Source organism: Apiospora hydei, assembly GCF_038363865.1.
Source record: "Apiospora hydei strain CBS 114990 chromosome Unknown utg000009l_segment0_segment0, whole genome shotgun sequence".
Classification (NCBI taxonomy): Eukaryota; Fungi; Ascomycota; class Sordariomycetes; order Amphisphaeriales; family Apiosporaceae; genus Apiospora; species Apiospora hydei.
The window spans coordinates 1,868,174-1,883,378 of NW_027117368.1; the positions used below are offsets into that span (position 1 = coordinate 1,868,174).

The 15,205-nt window shown below is 54.6% G+C and overlaps 4 protein-coding genes across 4 annotated transcripts; 2 read left to right on the plus strand and 2 right to left on the minus strand.

The window, feature by feature from the left end:
- Window positions 1–1,259: 1,259 nt before the first annotated feature.
- Window positions 1,260–3,012, minus strand: PG997_012376 (uncharacterized protein; the record flags this gene model as incomplete). Its single annotated transcript, XM_066816690.1, has 2 exons — window positions 1,260–2,615; window positions 2,638–3,012. The coding sequence occupies 2 exons, from the start codon at window positions 3,010–3,012 to the stop codon at window positions 1,260–1,262; spliced, it is 1,731 nt and encodes a 576-aa protein (XP_066662382.1).
- Window positions 3,013–3,550: 538 nt separating this feature from the next.
- On the plus strand, window positions 3,551–4,427 carry PG997_012377 (uncharacterized protein; the record flags this gene model as incomplete). The annotated part of the gene is made up of 2 exons (XM_066816691.1): window positions 3,551–3,597; window positions 3,683–4,427. The coding sequence occupies 2 exons, from the start codon at window positions 3,551–3,553 to the stop codon at window positions 4,425–4,427; spliced, it is 792 nt and encodes a 263-aa protein (XP_066662383.1).
- Window positions 4,428–4,982: 555 nt separating this feature from the next.
- Window positions 4,983–6,666, minus strand: PG997_012378 (GLE1-like protein-domain-containing protein; the record flags this gene model as incomplete). Its single annotated transcript, XM_066816692.1, has 2 exons — window positions 4,983–5,765; window positions 5,818–6,666. 2 exons carry the CDS (start codon window positions 6,664–6,666, stop codon window positions 4,983–4,985), a joined length of 1,632 nt encoding a protein of 543 aa, XP_066662384.1.
- A 3,245-nt stretch (window positions 6,667–9,911) lies between these two features.
- PG997_012379 (uncharacterized protein) lies at window positions 9,912–14,025 on the plus strand (the record flags this gene model as incomplete). Its single annotated transcript, XM_066816693.1, has 5 exons — window positions 9,912–9,936; window positions 10,068–10,342; window positions 10,389–13,497; window positions 13,539–13,935; window positions 13,986–14,025. The coding sequence occupies 5 exons, from the start codon at window positions 9,912–9,914 to the stop codon at window positions 14,023–14,025; spliced, it is 3,846 nt and encodes a 1,281-aa protein (XP_066662385.1).
- Window positions 14,026–15,205: the final 1,180 nt, after the last annotated feature.

Sequence of the window (15,205 nt, forward strand, 5' to 3'; positions counted from 1 at the left end):
CAGCACAGGATGGATCAAGAGTCAAGGCGCGGAATTCCTACCGGGAGTCGTCCGTCATCCTCTTATCAGCTTGTAGAGAACGTTCAATGTCTAAAGCCGACTCTACCCTGCTCGGTGATGGAGTAGGCGGGAAAAAGGCTTCTCCCCATCCATCCCACTCATTCCACCCCCACGCTCTCCAGCTCCCCGAAGATACAAGTGTCGATTCAAAGATGACCTGTTCTCTCTTGGTATTAGGGATCAGGGATCTCATTCATGCCAGTCGAGCAATCTAGGCTGTCTGATCGACCCTTTCGTCACCGCTGCTCCAGGATTGGCTGGTCACCCGTTAGCTATCTATTATTGTCGATAATCATATGTTGCTCACGTTATTCTCGGTAGAACGTGACTGGATAATAGGATTACTACAACAGCGGCTTTCTCATGTACCAGTCGTTGCTTTGTTTCTTGGACTACCAGCCCCGTGGATGATGAGGTCATCGTGCTATCAAGTGACCTTTTTGTCATGTTTTCAAGATGACAAAGAATCAGGCTTCTGGAATCCACGGGTACCCCGATTCTTCATGCCCGGCGACTATGCAAACACTCCCAGCATCCACCAGCTAAAGAATCCTTCTGCGATGTGGTTATCAAGAGCTTATGAATGGCCTCCACCTGGAACAACCCTTCATTGTCCCCCCTGCTCGAGCTAGGCCAGAAGCTGACTAGGTACCCAAGCAGCATCGGCCTGCTGCATTCTGACACTCGCCCCGAGAGCAACCATGCGAGGGGCTGGGCCTTGCAACCGAGCATTCGGTATCTAATCAGAGCCTAGGTAGTTGATGATCTGGTATTTTCATGACGAGGATACGTTCGTACGTGACATCAGCCTGCTTTGGACAACCAGGGGCAAGTTGTTTGCTCGGCCGGGGCGCAACGCCATGTAAGAACTTTGCGTAACATCACAAAAGATCAACAAATAAGAAAGCTTCTGGTTCGGCAATCCCGTCCGCCTGAGCCCTCCAATAGTGGAAATCAATGTGTTTCGGAGGCTACTGCCGTTGATCATGATCAACCCTGCTAGAATGCAGCGGCACTCTGATCGGATAATGTTGCTGTTTTCTCCCCAAAGGAGCAGATGCGTCCAGTGTCTCCTGGTGGTGCGCCAATGACGGCCGCTTACGCCCGTTGACCCCAGGTCATCAACTGTGAGGTGTAACCCAGTCCTTATTGGCCACAGACGCATGTCAGCTGGCCCAATCTGGCGAAGCCCGCAGCTTTCAAGAGTCACGTTTCTTGATGCCGACGACTACCAGGTTTCGCGGACTCTCTTTGAAGTCAAAGACCGACTCTACCCAGCATTGCTCAACCAAATCAGTGTGTTGCTTGAGAAAGAGCCAGCGGTCAGTCACAATGAGGGATTCGACCACACCGGCACTGAAAGCCATCAAGCTCCAGATGGCGCTCAATTCTCTTTTGCGGTGACGATACTGTTTCTCGTATGAGGCAATCTCGTCATCTGTCATATCACCCATTTTCTGACTGACGACCTCGCACTGCTCATGGTAGTCCGAATGGGTGGTCAACTTATTTATAGCACCACGAATGTAGGTGTTTAGCGTTTTATAGCACGACTTTCGAAGTGAGCCAATGATGATTGGATTCGTGCTCGTATTGAACGGGGTTGTATTCTCGTCTGGTTTGGTCTCGGGATCGTGGTAGACTTTCTGGATGACGCCCTTATCGAGGAAGACCTTCTGAAGCACGGCGCGATAGAAGTGGCGGCTGAAGAAGCTGTCGCTATCCTCCTCGCCCCAATTCTGGGGTGCTTGGCAAGCCATCATTCTGGCAGTGATGTTGAGACGCACGCCTGTTTCTTTGTAAGTGCAAAGACGCTCGCTCATGGGAAAACCGTGCGGGTCACACTTTGCCGACTCCCTGACAACTCTTCCGTTCAAAGGCTGGATACTGGGTCGCATGAAGGGAAGTTTGTACGTTGGCGGGCCCAGCTTTTCCGTCATCAAATTGTAGCAGCATCCCACAATGGCCACTGCTCGCACGCGCGGATTCATCACGAGTGAGCGGATGCCGTGGTGCGATAAGTTGCCACAGGAATGGATAGAGATAGCCATGAGCCGCATATCCTTTGCTTCTTCTTCGCTAACGCTGGGGGCCGTTTCCAGCTGGCCGACTACGTCTGACAAGTCGCCGGATTCCAGCCTACCGGATATATAACGTATGAAGCCCTTGCCTTCCTCTGGTGTGTAAACGGCCTCCAGGTCTCTCCGGGGTCTGAAGTCGACAGCGAACTCCTTTGGAGTTTCCGGGGTCTTGGCCATTTCTTGCTCGTCCAATTTGCCATATAAGCGCTGTTGCCACAACTTCTTGTTGCGCATAACCTTTTGCTTTTCGGCTAAACCAGCAAGTGTATCCAAGGCCTTGGCCCCTGAGATATTGTGCTCCCTGCCTTCGACGGCCACAATGTGCTTGTTGTAAGGGGCACTTGCCAGAGCCCGGCCTAGGTAATTCTGGCCGCTCCCAAAATCGACAAAATGGGTGATATCCTCACCAGATATGTCGGTGAATTCATCGGCCAGCCCGCTGATATAGCTGGCAAAGTTGCTGACCTCGTGGATCTTTTTTGGGCTTCATGCCCACCGCTACCTGGCGTGTGAGCTTCGGGAGCTTCTCCTGGTGAACGAAGTCCCGAGCAAGACTGAATCTCCGGACGTCCTTGATGTATTGCACCAGGCTCTCGGGCGGTCGCTCATCTTCTCCAAGCAGATCCAGATCCTCTCTCATGAGCACGTCCAGTAGCCGCATGGGCTCGATGCGGACGAGGTAAGCTTGCCAGTCTTCGGGCACTATAGCCTGGAAAAGACCAGGCTCATTCGTGAAGAAATCCAGGATGTGCACGCCGCCACATAGTGTACCGAAAATGGCCGAAGTTGTCGCAAACTCCAACAGGCTCTCCACATATTCTTCAGGGCTGGCCCAGCAATCCGGGTAGGGTAGAGGCGTAGCTGGCTTCATGACGACGGCAAAACTCACAGAGGGTTGAGGGAGAGCATGGGACAATATTGAGCACAATCCACAGAACTGGCAGGTGTCTTTGGCCTATGCCAGGTAAGGAAGTATACACCAAAATGCTGTGGATGCGACCTTTTGTGTAAGTGGTGGTGGATAAATGAGTAAGCCAGCCGAGAAATTTACGAATTATTTCCAGCAATCGGGTTTAGTGAGACCTGATGAAGTTAGGCGGTACATTAGAGGTAGGTTCGCAGTGATTGGACGCCAATGCGACGGCACCTGGCCTGGCTGCTGCTGGAATCGGAACCACACGTCATGCCTTAGCGCGCTCTACACTGGATGTATCTCGGGGCTCTCTCTGGCTCCGTCTCAGCCTTGCAATGCGACATGCATACAGGACACTGCCACCTATTGATCTAATTAATCTACCTGCCATCTACAATTACCGGGGCTCTAACATGAATCCGGTCCCCTGACGCCTCAACCCGCGAACATCAGATGTAGCACTCTCGTTTCTGTTCCTTTTGATTGATTTGGCAGGATGATGTCCTCAACTAACGAGGAGGATCCTTTCCTCCAAGTCCAGCAGTAAGTCGCTCCCTTTAATCACATGCGTTGGCCAATCGATACAACATCATCTGTCCACCTGAGTACCCAACTGACAACTGCATAGAGATGTACTCGCCCAACTACAACAAACGCGGCCATTGTTCGCCTCGTACTTACGCATTCGCTCTTTAACAACCACGGCATCGACCTCGCCCGAATTGGCCTCCGCCCGCTCCGATCTCGAGTCGTCCCTCAGCTCGCTGGCCGAGGACCTGACCGACCTGATCGAGTCCGTCAAGGCCGTCGAGAGCAACCCAGCCCAATATGGCCTAACCACGGCGGAGCTGCGGCGGCGGCAGCGCCTAGTCCAAGAAGTCGGGGGCGAGGTCGAAGACATGCGCGAAGAGCTCTCCAAGGCCACCGCGGGGGCTGCCTCCTCCGGCCGCAGCAGCAAGAACGTGCGCGACGCCACCCGCGCCGCCAACTCGGACCTGCCCGACCCCAACGCCTTCGCCATGGAAGACGGCGACGACGACGACAGCAACGGCAACCCGGACTACAACGCCGAGTTCGAGCAGCAGCAGCAGCAGATGATGATGCGGGACCAGGACGAGCAGCTCGACGGCGTCTTCGTCACGGTCGGCAACCTGCGGCGTCAGGCCGACGACATGGGCCGCGAGCTCGAGGAGCAGCGCGAGATGCTCGAGGTCGTCGACAACCTGGCCGACCGCGTCGGCGGCCGCCTGCAGACCGGTGTCGCGAAGCTCGCGACCATCGCGCGGAAGAACGAGGATCGCTGGAGCAGCTGCTGCATTGCGGCCCTGATCATGGTCCTCATTATTCTGCTTGTCTTGCTCCTCATCTTATAGTCTCAACTCTTTCTGTATATTAGCTCGGCAACCTTCAGGAGCCAGCCCCGAGCGCGCACGGGAGAGATGAAAGTGGCATGCGTGTATTGTTGTATTGGTATTTTCATATGTTAGTGGCATGGCGTACTCAGGCAATGGGCAAGGAAACAAATCTCGGCACTAGTAATGAGCCACAGGCTCAACAGGGGAACCTGTGGACAAGGGCAAGCAGTAGTGTAACTGCATGATCTCACTGGGTTTATAAGCGAAACGACAAGCGTATTGGTGAAGTCTACCAAATAGACTTGAGATTCATTTGACTATAATATGACATGCACGCCCCCAGATGCTTGCCTTGGTGCAGAGTGCTGCTTGCATCGAATGAGAGGCGTGACAATGTCTAGCTGCATTGCTTTCCATGGTATAACCAGAATTACCTCCTTTCAACGCCGGTGTCTACGACCATATGTTCATGACATCCATCATGGCTCCCGCTTATTTCCGTGCTCATATCCTGACGGACGAGAAGCTGACTGGCTGCCAACCTTGCCACGCAGCTTGGACTGCCCCCTCTACTTATAGACCAAGGTCTAATCCCATATCTCTCTTGCACATGACCGCCAATACTTGCAGGCCCATGACTCCTGGTGTCTTTTTGGGCGCGCTGTTGGGGAATTCGACCAGTGCTCTTCTCAATGCAGCCACGGCGGCGCTGCCGTAGAAGTTGATGAATTTCTCCTCGTGTTGGTTCAGCATAGACTTCAGTACTATGCACTGCGTATCCGTCATCTCGTCGGGCGGCGTGTTTACGATGTCTGCCATCGACTTCCAGTACCGAGACGGTGGCCAGGGGTTGATATTACTCGACTTGGAGAAGTCGCGAAGGGCGATTGAGGCGTAGCCGATGCCTAGTCCCATCATGCGGTCATTGTGCTGCTGTTCCGAGATCCACGCGTCGCCCTCTTTCTTCCAGCCGAGCCGGAGACGGCCTTGATTGGTCTTATCGCTGCCCCGGTAGCCGAAAACAACAGGGCACACAATGCGAAACTTGGCCATGAGGATGTCTATTAGGGACTGCCCCCGCCAGAGGAATTCCTTGGCCGAGAATAACTGTGCGGTTACAACTCCAACGGGGTCTGCGCTCCGAGGCGAGGCGCCGCATTCATTAATGAACTGGTTGATGATTGCCTTGCCAAGTTGGTTCATAAGGTAGAGAAAGAGAGACGGAAGTTGAGGCTCGTTGTTCAAGGCTCCCTCAACCGGCTCTCGATTCCCTACCACAAAGCTCGATGGGTCTGTCATGGGACTAGATGGTTGGCTATGTAATGCCGACATCAGGATTGTTTTGATGCTTTCCAACTAGATAAAGAGTTAGCATCACAATACGACTGCACATAACTATCACACTTACCTGTTTCTTGTTGGCGCCTTTGCCGCCTGTTAACTGACCCAAACTTTTGCGGATTTCGCGTCGCATTTCTCCCATTTGCTTCTTAAGTTGAGGATTGCTCTTGGCATGTTCGGTCATGAGTGCGCGTAGCTTCTTCAAATTCTTGTGTATTTGCACGTAGTCGTCGACAACTGGAACGGCGGGAGGTCTTGTGGGTTGAATTTGTGCCGGAGCCTGTGCAGCTGGTTCCGGTGCTGTCGCTGCAGCAGATGGATTTGCAGGTTGTGATGTCGCAGGCCTCGCAAATGGCGATGATGTAGTGTTGGGTGGCGCGGCAGAAGAGACATGCCCGTTTGTCTTGGGCGGTTCGGCCTGGAAAGGATTCTTAGATGGATCTTGTGCCGCGGGGCCGGATGACGAAGTGTCGGGAGTAGGAGTTGGCTTCGCGGCAGCCGGTTGTGTGGCTGCGGCAGCATCTCCATTGCTCGGCGCGACAGTGGTGCTCTGCGGTGAAGGTTTTGGCTGCGGTGGAAGCTTGGGAACGGTCTGGGCCTGGAGAGCTCGAAGGCGTTCCTCCTCGTCCCGGAGCTTCTTCTCATGCCTTAATCGTTCTTCCTCGCGTCGTTGTTGGTCCTTGATCTCTTGCTCGCGTTCTGCACGCTTCTTCTGTTCTTCTTCATACTCGTGATCGGCGAGAGTCTTATATGCCCGCTTGCGCACATCATCGTGTAGGATTTGAGCTGCCAATAGGGCCTCCAAGTGATTCATCTCGCCATTCCTGTCTTCTGAGCGGTAACTCGAGTCGGGCGATCGCACCGGGCTTGGTCTGGATGGCGTCTGACGATGCCTTACGGGAGAAGAACCCGCCATTGTAAGTCGAAGGAATGGGTCATTGCATTGCAGCTAATGAGGAAGGAAGCGTCGCAGATGCAGGTGTCCCAGTATCCTGGGCCCGTTTGGATGGTCTGAATGCACAATCGCAGTGCACGTCGTGGCGGGAACAAAAAAAGGTGTTCGAGCGCTCCAACGCGGTCCAACAAAAGCCTTATTGTTGTATGCAGGAATACAATGACAATGATTGATACATAGAGCCAATCGAGGCTCAGTTGCTGGCAGAATTCTCCAGGTTATCTCCAAGCGGTAAGAGTGGGCTAGGCGGTCAAGACAGCTCCCTGCTCCCTGCTCCCTGGTCCGTGGTCTGACATTGCAGGTGATTCTGTCTGCAATGGCCACAAAACCAGGAATCTTTTGGCGGAACACTCCCCATCTCTTCGGCGTCGATCAGCCTTGCAACCTCGGACTTTGGTTCCAAAGATAGTACCACATCCTGACGTATGCCGTCTATGTATGACATGCGCTCAGGCTCGGACGATGTAGATTGTCCACTTGTGGTCCTCCTGTTTGGTCCCGTTGCTGAGAGACGACCCGACTCGGGGCCCTGATTTCATGTCGGTTGGTGTGCAGGAAGGGGACCAGGTCCTAGATTACGGGATGTTACTGCAGATATGCATGCATAGGGAACTGACGGGTTGCGCTTTAGGGCCTATGATCTCCATTATCTGTGCCTTATTATACTTTATCTATGGTGCAGTATACGGGTGTCGCCTAGCCTGGGCTATATCGTAGACGCACATCAGGTTCAATGTGGACGAGAGTTCACCTCGGCCAATGCTGGGCTAAAACAAGTACAAGATTTCCTGCTGTTTCTGACAATCATACCGAACATCAAGACTAGCGTTGGTGCGTTTTGGCATGTTGCATTGGCAGGACAGGGCCGACAGGCCTTTCCCACTTTCAGGCCTTCCATGAACACGGAGTAGCACTGACACGGACGCTGAAGCAACGTGGCCAGGCATACCCATCTTGCCATCCAGTCCATTTCCCTGAACAGCACAAAGCAACCGAGACCCCAAATCTTTTTCATGCAAGTGTGTATGAACCACCATTGGGCATTAGCAGAATGCCGGGGAGGGCCATAATAATTAACAATACAAGAAAAAGAGGCCAGCTACAGAACTATGATCTGCATACACATCGTCCCTACATACTGCCCAGGTGCTACATGTAGTTAGCAGCGATGTATGTACTACTACCCGTGGTATGTGGTCCAAGACACGCCCGTGGGTAGACGGAGCGGCACGGACGATCTAATTGGCGAGGCTTGGGTCCGAGAAGCTATGGCTTTTTCGCATTGCGCTTACTTCTAGTGAGAGGGAGCTTGGATGATCTCTGTGTTTCGTAATGGCCCAAGAAGTGGGCAGCTTGGTAGCCAAAGAAAAGGCGACGGGCGTAACTCTAATCGGCCTGGAAGCCCTCCACACCTGTGTAGCGCCTACGCCCGCCGTGACTGACGATGGTGGTGCGAGTTGAGTTGAGGCTCAATTGATACAGTAAGAGGCTCGTCGTATTGCCTCGAATGCGACGGTGAGTCTGGGATTGAAGCAATCCAATGGTAATTCGGTTGCGTCAGCGGGAAGAGGTACTCTCAACAAGGGCGCGGAAACAACAATAGTGTGGTTTGACATGGACGGATCCCATGGCCCTTCTCTTCCTGTGCTTTGGGGGGCGCTCGCTTCGGTGGGGAGCAGGCCTGGTAGTGGGCTTTACTTACGTGAGAGGAGCAGAGCTCTACCTCATCTGAGCGGCTTGGACCAAGCACTAGGACCAAGTTGACGACGCTAGACAGTTCGTTTCTAACTCTACGTGGGAAGGGTGTCGCCGCAACCCCACGCAGGGAGGGTACAGTTACCACTCCATTCGATAGCAAGATGAGAAGCCGCCAAAAAGAAAGGCTCTGTTTCGGCTGTCGTGTCCTCCCCAGCATCCATCCCGGCCGCGGGCCCCCAGGCCATTGAGAGAACCCGAGATAAGAATCTGCCAAGCCTGTATGTCTAACAGAATAGATGGGCGTGTACAGCACGGCATGGTCCCCAGGCTGTGGTCGACCTGACTGCTGGATGGCAGGGTCTGCGGCCGGGATAGATCCAGGCTCGGTGGTGCTGTCGTCATGTGTGTAAACCCGTGAGCTTAGGTTGGTCGGCACCTGGGCCTGGGCGGCCTGGGCTGCCTGGGCTGCCTGGGCTACCTCGACGCCTACGTAGCTTGACTGGGAGGGGGGGCGATTCCAATAACCCAAGGATACCTAACAGGAGCTGTCAGCCCCACTTTCCCTGGGTCGCCCCCCCAAGTAGCAACCAGAATCGGAGGAAAGTGTGAGAGAAGAGGGTGCGAGCTTGCGAGGAGAGAGAGAGAGGGAGAGACGCACACAGCGCCAGAGAGCCAAAAAGAGCCAGAGCCGGAGCCCAGCCAGGGCCAGGGCCAGGGAAAGCAAGCACCCAAGCACCCCAAACCAAAGCCAGAAAAAAGTGAGGAGTCCCAGTCCCAGTCCCAATCCCAGTCTGCCAGTCCCACTGCACTGGCAGTAGCAACAGCTCTAGTCAGTTACCTAAGGCAGGTGTCTTCTCCGAATGTCATCACATCACCATCAACCTCTTTCCCTCTCTCCCCTTTCCTACCTCGCTAACTTTTACTCGTTCGTGACTCTCTCCCATCTTCCTATCCGGAAAGCCCCTCTCAAGTGAATCTTGACATTCCTTCTGCAAGCCCTCTCTCGATCTCTCTGCCACACTCTCGCACTCTCTATCTATCTATCCACCTCTGCCAAACGCACAAACAAACCACTACCGCACTACACACACATACACCAACATACATCTCAACAGAACAACTTCATCCTCTCTCTTTGATCCTTTTTTTGTTAGTCGCGAGAACGGGCCAGCCCACTCCTCCGAGGCGACCACTCTGGGGCCCATTGACATCGAAACATCACAAAACATAGGCCAGCAGGATAGCTCTACAGCACCGCTTCCCAGAACTCCATCTTCGCATCAATTCGGTGATCGCACTACTTTAGCTGTCATTTGCTAGCTTCCCGTCGATTGACGTCTCCGGCGCCGCACACGACGTGCAACTGCACCTGCAACTGCTTGCTCGCCCACCATGGAGCAGCAGAACAACCAACAACCACAACAGCCCCCCGCGGGGGTGTCTCCGGTCCGACCGGCCGTCGCCTACACATTGCTCATCGTCGCAGCCCCTCCGAGCTGACGCCCTTGATGAGCATGTTCTCGAACCCAGGAAGTAAGTTGTCCCTGTTTCGCTGTTGCACGGCGCTGACGCCATCGCCCCCGCGCCTCCCCGATACGTCCGAGTCGATGCTTTTCTTATGCCGTATGAATCCTTTTATGCTGATATCTTTTTCCCGCTTATAGTGGAGCAGCTGGCTCTTCAGCAACAAATTGAGCTGTTGCAGCAGCAGCAGCAACAGCTTCAAGCTACACAGCAACAATACATGAACATGGGCATGATGCCACCTGGCCAGCTTGGCCCTGGCGGTAACTTCAACCCTCTTCAGCCCATGACCAACATGTCCCCCAAGCGGGTTTTCAGTTCCCCAATCAGCTACCGCAGCAGTCCAACCAACCCATGGGCGCTCCGAGCCAACCCATGGCGCACCGTCGCAACCAATCAGCAATCCCCAATATGGGTATGGGTCCTCCCCCCGCCCCCTTCCGCTGGGGCTTCTTCGGGAGCTCCTTTCGGGCAGTTTGAAAACCCGCAGTCCCAGGCCCCGGCCCAGGGTAGGGAGAATACTGCCCCCCGTGGAGGTAGGGGGTGGCGGCGGCGCAGGAGGAGGCCACCAGCGAAGACATTCTCTGGCTTTGGCCGATGCCAAGAAGGCGGCCGAGCTTGCCCAACAGAAACGTACTACCAGCGGGTTCCAGTTTCCCGGGCCCGGAGCTTCGGGCGATGCTCCTGCTGCGGACGAGTCCAAGACTACGACCGCAACCGACACCCCCATCGCTCAAGGTTCTACTACCCGTGGCGGCCGAGCCGGCCATGGTCGCAGCCAGAGCATGGTCGCCGGTGCCAACGGCGGTCGTGGCGCCGGTGGACGAGGTGGCGCCGAGGGTGGACGTGGCCATGGTCGCTCATCTTCGCGCAACTTTGATGGAAACTGGCGCAACCAGGCGCCGGCTCAGGACCAACAGCCTGGTCAAGGTCAACAGCCTTTCCAGCCTGGACACCGCTCTCGAGGCTCCGTTAACCAGTCCGTCTCGTCGATTGGAGCTTTCCAGTACCCTGGCCAGCCTCAGATGATGCAAGTTCCCGGTCAAATGCCAATGATGCAAATGTATCCTGGCCAGCTTAACCCGATGCAACTGAACCAACTTCAGGCGCTACAGGCAGCACAGATGAACGGCGGACAGATGGTTGGTCTGCAGGGCAGCCAGCATGCCCCTCAGCTGGGCGGCCAGCAAAACCAACAGCAACAGCGAAAGACGCTCTTTACCCCTTACCTTCCCCAGGCCACGTTGCCGGCTCTCCTTGGTGACGGTCAGCTCGTGTCCGGTATTCTTCGGGTGAACAAGAAGAACCGAAGTGATGCCTACGTCTCAACCTCGGACGGCCTGCTTGATGCGGATATCTTCATCTGCGGTAGCAAGGACCGCAACCGAGCTCTCGAGGGTGACCTTGTAGCTGTCGAGCTGTTAGACGTGGATGAGGTTTGGGGTCAGAAGCGAGAGAAAGAAGAGAAGAAGAAGCGTAAGGACATTACCGACACACGCTCCGGCTCTGTCAGCGGCAATGCGCCTTCTGGAAGCACCAACGGCGATGATGCTGGCAACGGCGAAGGAGGTATCCGCCGACGTGGCAGTCTGCGCCAGCGACCAACCCAGAAGAAGAATGACGATGTCGAAGTTGAAGGTCAGAGCCTACTTCTTGTCGAGGAAGAGGAGATCAATGACGAAAGCAAGCCGCTCTATGCCGGCCACATCGTAGCCGTCATTGAGCGTGTCGCCGGCCAGATGTTCTCCGGTACACTTGGACTTCTCCGACCCAGCGCCCAGGCTACCAAGGAGAAGCAAGAAGCTGAGCGTGCCGCCAGAGATGGAGGCAGGCCTCAAGACAGCCGCCAACAAGACAAGCCCAAGATTGTTTGGTTCAAGCCTACCGACAAGCGTGTACCACTCATTGCCATTCCTACTGAGCAAGCTCCCAGGGACTTTGTCGAGAAGCACCAGGACTATGCCGATCGCATCTTCGTTGCCTGCATCAAGCGCTGGCCTATCACCTCTCTTCACCCCTTCGGTACGCTTGTCGAGCAGCTAGGCAGAATGGGCGACCTTAAGGTGGAAACCGATGCTTTGCTGCGAGACAACAACTTCTCGTCAGACGAGTTCTCCGAAGCCGTCTTGCGAAGCGTTGGTCTCCAAGACTGGTCTTTGGCCAAGGAGGATGAGGCTGCCGTCAGCGCCCGCCGTGACTTCCGAAGTGAGACTACTTTCACATTGGATCTTGCTGGCACTGGAGAGCTAGGTGATGCCATCCATGTCAAGACTGAATCGGACGGCAAGATTGAGATTGGCATCCACGTACCAGACATTGCCCACTTCGTCAAGTCCAATTCGCTTGTTGACCGTGAGGCCAAGAAGCGCGGCACTGCGGTACACCTAGTGAACCGTACTTGTGCTCTGTTGCCACCGAAGCTTGCGGCCGAGGTCTGCTCTCTTACTCCGGGGCAAGAAAGACTGACAGTCTCGGTCGTCTTCCGCGTTAACCCGCAAACCGGCGTTGTTGCCGAGGGTGATACGTGGGTGGGTAAGAGTATCATCAAGAGTAGCGCGAAGCTGGCCCTCAATGAGATTGATGAGGCGTTGTCTAACCAGTCTACATTCACGCACGAAGCTGTACAGGCTAAGGATGTTCAGATCCTCAGCGCTGTTGCTCAGAAGTTCCGCGAGAGGCGTCTGGGATCTGAGGATGAGCCTATTGCTCCGTTGCGATTGCTTCACCAACTGGATGATGAGAATATCCCCATCCAGCACAACGTTTTCGATTCTACCCCTGGCACTGAACTTGTGGAGGAGCTGTTGCATAAGGCGAACGCTTATGTCGCACAGCGTCTGGCACAAGGCTTGCCCGAAAAGGCAATCCTGCGTCGCCAGAGCACCCCCAGTGCTCGCCGACTCCAGACTTTCGTCGAGCGCATGAGGGCTATCGGCTACGACTTTGACACCAGCAGCAGCGGTACTCTTCAGAACAGCCTCTTCAGGATCGACGATGCGGACATCCGCAAGGGCATGGAGACTCTTTTGATCAAGAGCATGCACCATGCCAAGTATTACGTCGCAGGCAAGACAAACAAGCAGATCTGGTCGCACTATGCGCTGAACCTGCCCCTGTACACTCACTTCACCAGCCCTACGCGACGCTACGCAGACATGATTGTCCACCGTCAGCTGGAAGCCGTTCTTTCCGAAGGCAAGATTGAGTACAACGAGGACATTGAGAACCTGGTCAAGACTATCGAATCTTGTAACACCAAGAAGGAGTCAGCCCAGAACGCTCAGGAGCAGAGCATCCACATTGAGTCCTGCCGAATCATGGACAAGAAGCGCCAGGAAGTCAATGGCGACTTGATCAGCGAGGGTATCGTCATTTGCGTTTATGAGTCTGCCTTTGACGTATTGATCCCCGAATGGGGCTTCGAAAAGCGAGTCCACTGCGACCAGCTTCCACTCAAGAAAGCCGAGTTCCGAAAGGAGAAGAGAGTCCTGGAGCTCTACTGGGAGAAGGGAGTGCCGAGCTCTGCCTACGTCCCCGAGGACGAGAGACCTAAGGCCCATCAGTCCCAGCGTATGTCGAATGCCATCGCTGCTGCTCGCCAAGCTGAAGAGGCCGATCGGGCCAAGAAGGAGCGCGAGAGGAGGCCGCCCGCAAGCAGACGGAGACGGGTACTATCTCGACGGATGACGTCGATGCCCTCTTCGACGACGACGACGATAATGCATCGGACATCACGGAAGCAATGGCCGGTGCGTCGCTCGCCGAGCGACCTACCCAGAGCGTCCCAGGCTCGCCCACCCGGTCAACATCCAACGCTGGTGTGCTGCACCGCACTCGATCAGACTCCAAGGTGCCCATGGCCGAGGCCGTGGAAACTCGTTTGACCAACAAGGAGAAGTATCTCAAGCTGTTCAAGCTGAGAGAGGAAGGCGGTGATTACATCCAAGACGTCACCGAGATGACAAGAGTGCCCGTCATTCTGAAGACTGATCTGTCCAAGAGCCCACCGTACGTACTACCCGAGCCCGGAATATTGAACCAAGCTAACATGACTATAGTTGCCTGACCATCCGCTCTCTCAACCCATACGCGCTATAAGTGATGTGGTGTGTAAGACTATTTGTGGTTAATCATTGAGGCGCAGAGATGGCCATTCTCGGACGGACAAGTAGGAAATGTTGATGATGCTCATAATCTGTGGGGCGGGACGGGGCGGGACGAGACGAGGGCAAGGCGGGAAAAAAAGTAGGGTAGACTGTTTGCTAGGCCACGTTGTTGTCGTGTGCCGGAAGCTCACCCTAATGGTATCTCTTAGTATTGTTAACAAAATATGTTCTGGTTGTGTAGCGGGCAGGTGAAGTGCGGCCGCAGGGAGCAGCCCGCTGCCACAGTCGGAAGAAATACACGGGAGCTGAACAAACTCCCTCATAAGTTCTAAATTGGTGTGGCCGTTGTCTATATTTACCCAGCATGTGTTCAGTGTTGGCTGATACGGCTTATGTATGGCGAAACCCTTGCTATGCAGTAGACTACAACGGGGTTACATAGTTCTCGTGACTTGTACAGACAGACTCACTATCCTCGAGTCAAATACTTCCCAGTTCCCAGACCAGACTGGCATTGACCGAGAAAGGGGTCCCCCTGGATGTACGCTACCGTATCTCGGTACACGTATCTTCCTCATAGGCCATTATTCCCACCTTCCCCCTAGAGCTGCCTGATGGGGACGGAGGAGACATGGACAGCCCGTCACAGTAATACGTTCTTTGCTATACAATAGGTTGACTGGTGCCGCCCTTCCCCTAACGCATACAAGAGAGAGGGATCCGTCGAGTTGGTGGAAAGAGGCTCGAGATGTGGCATACGTGGTCGGTTGCGGATAGGGGGTGGCTGGGTCAGATGTCGGAATGAGACCTAAGGAACCGGGACAGCGACCCAGGTTGTTGTAACTACTGATCTTATGACGTCCGTGGTCATCTCGAGTCGTTCTGCATTCCAAGGGTTTATTTAGTTGAAGGGGGAGAGAGTCGGTATTTATAGAGGCAAGTGTAGCGGAAAAGGGGCGAGAGGTACGGTATTGTGCCCTAGGCACCACGCCTACCTCTCATCCTCTCTCTCTCTCTCTCTATCGTTTCCACCCCACTGCTGCCATACAACGTAGCAAAGTATGTGAATACTAGTGCCGTCGGATAGAGAGCTGAAGGGGGTAAAGAAAGAGAAACGCCGGACAGTCGATGAGGAAAACGTAGAGCAAGTAGCGCTGTTGTATCCCAGAGAG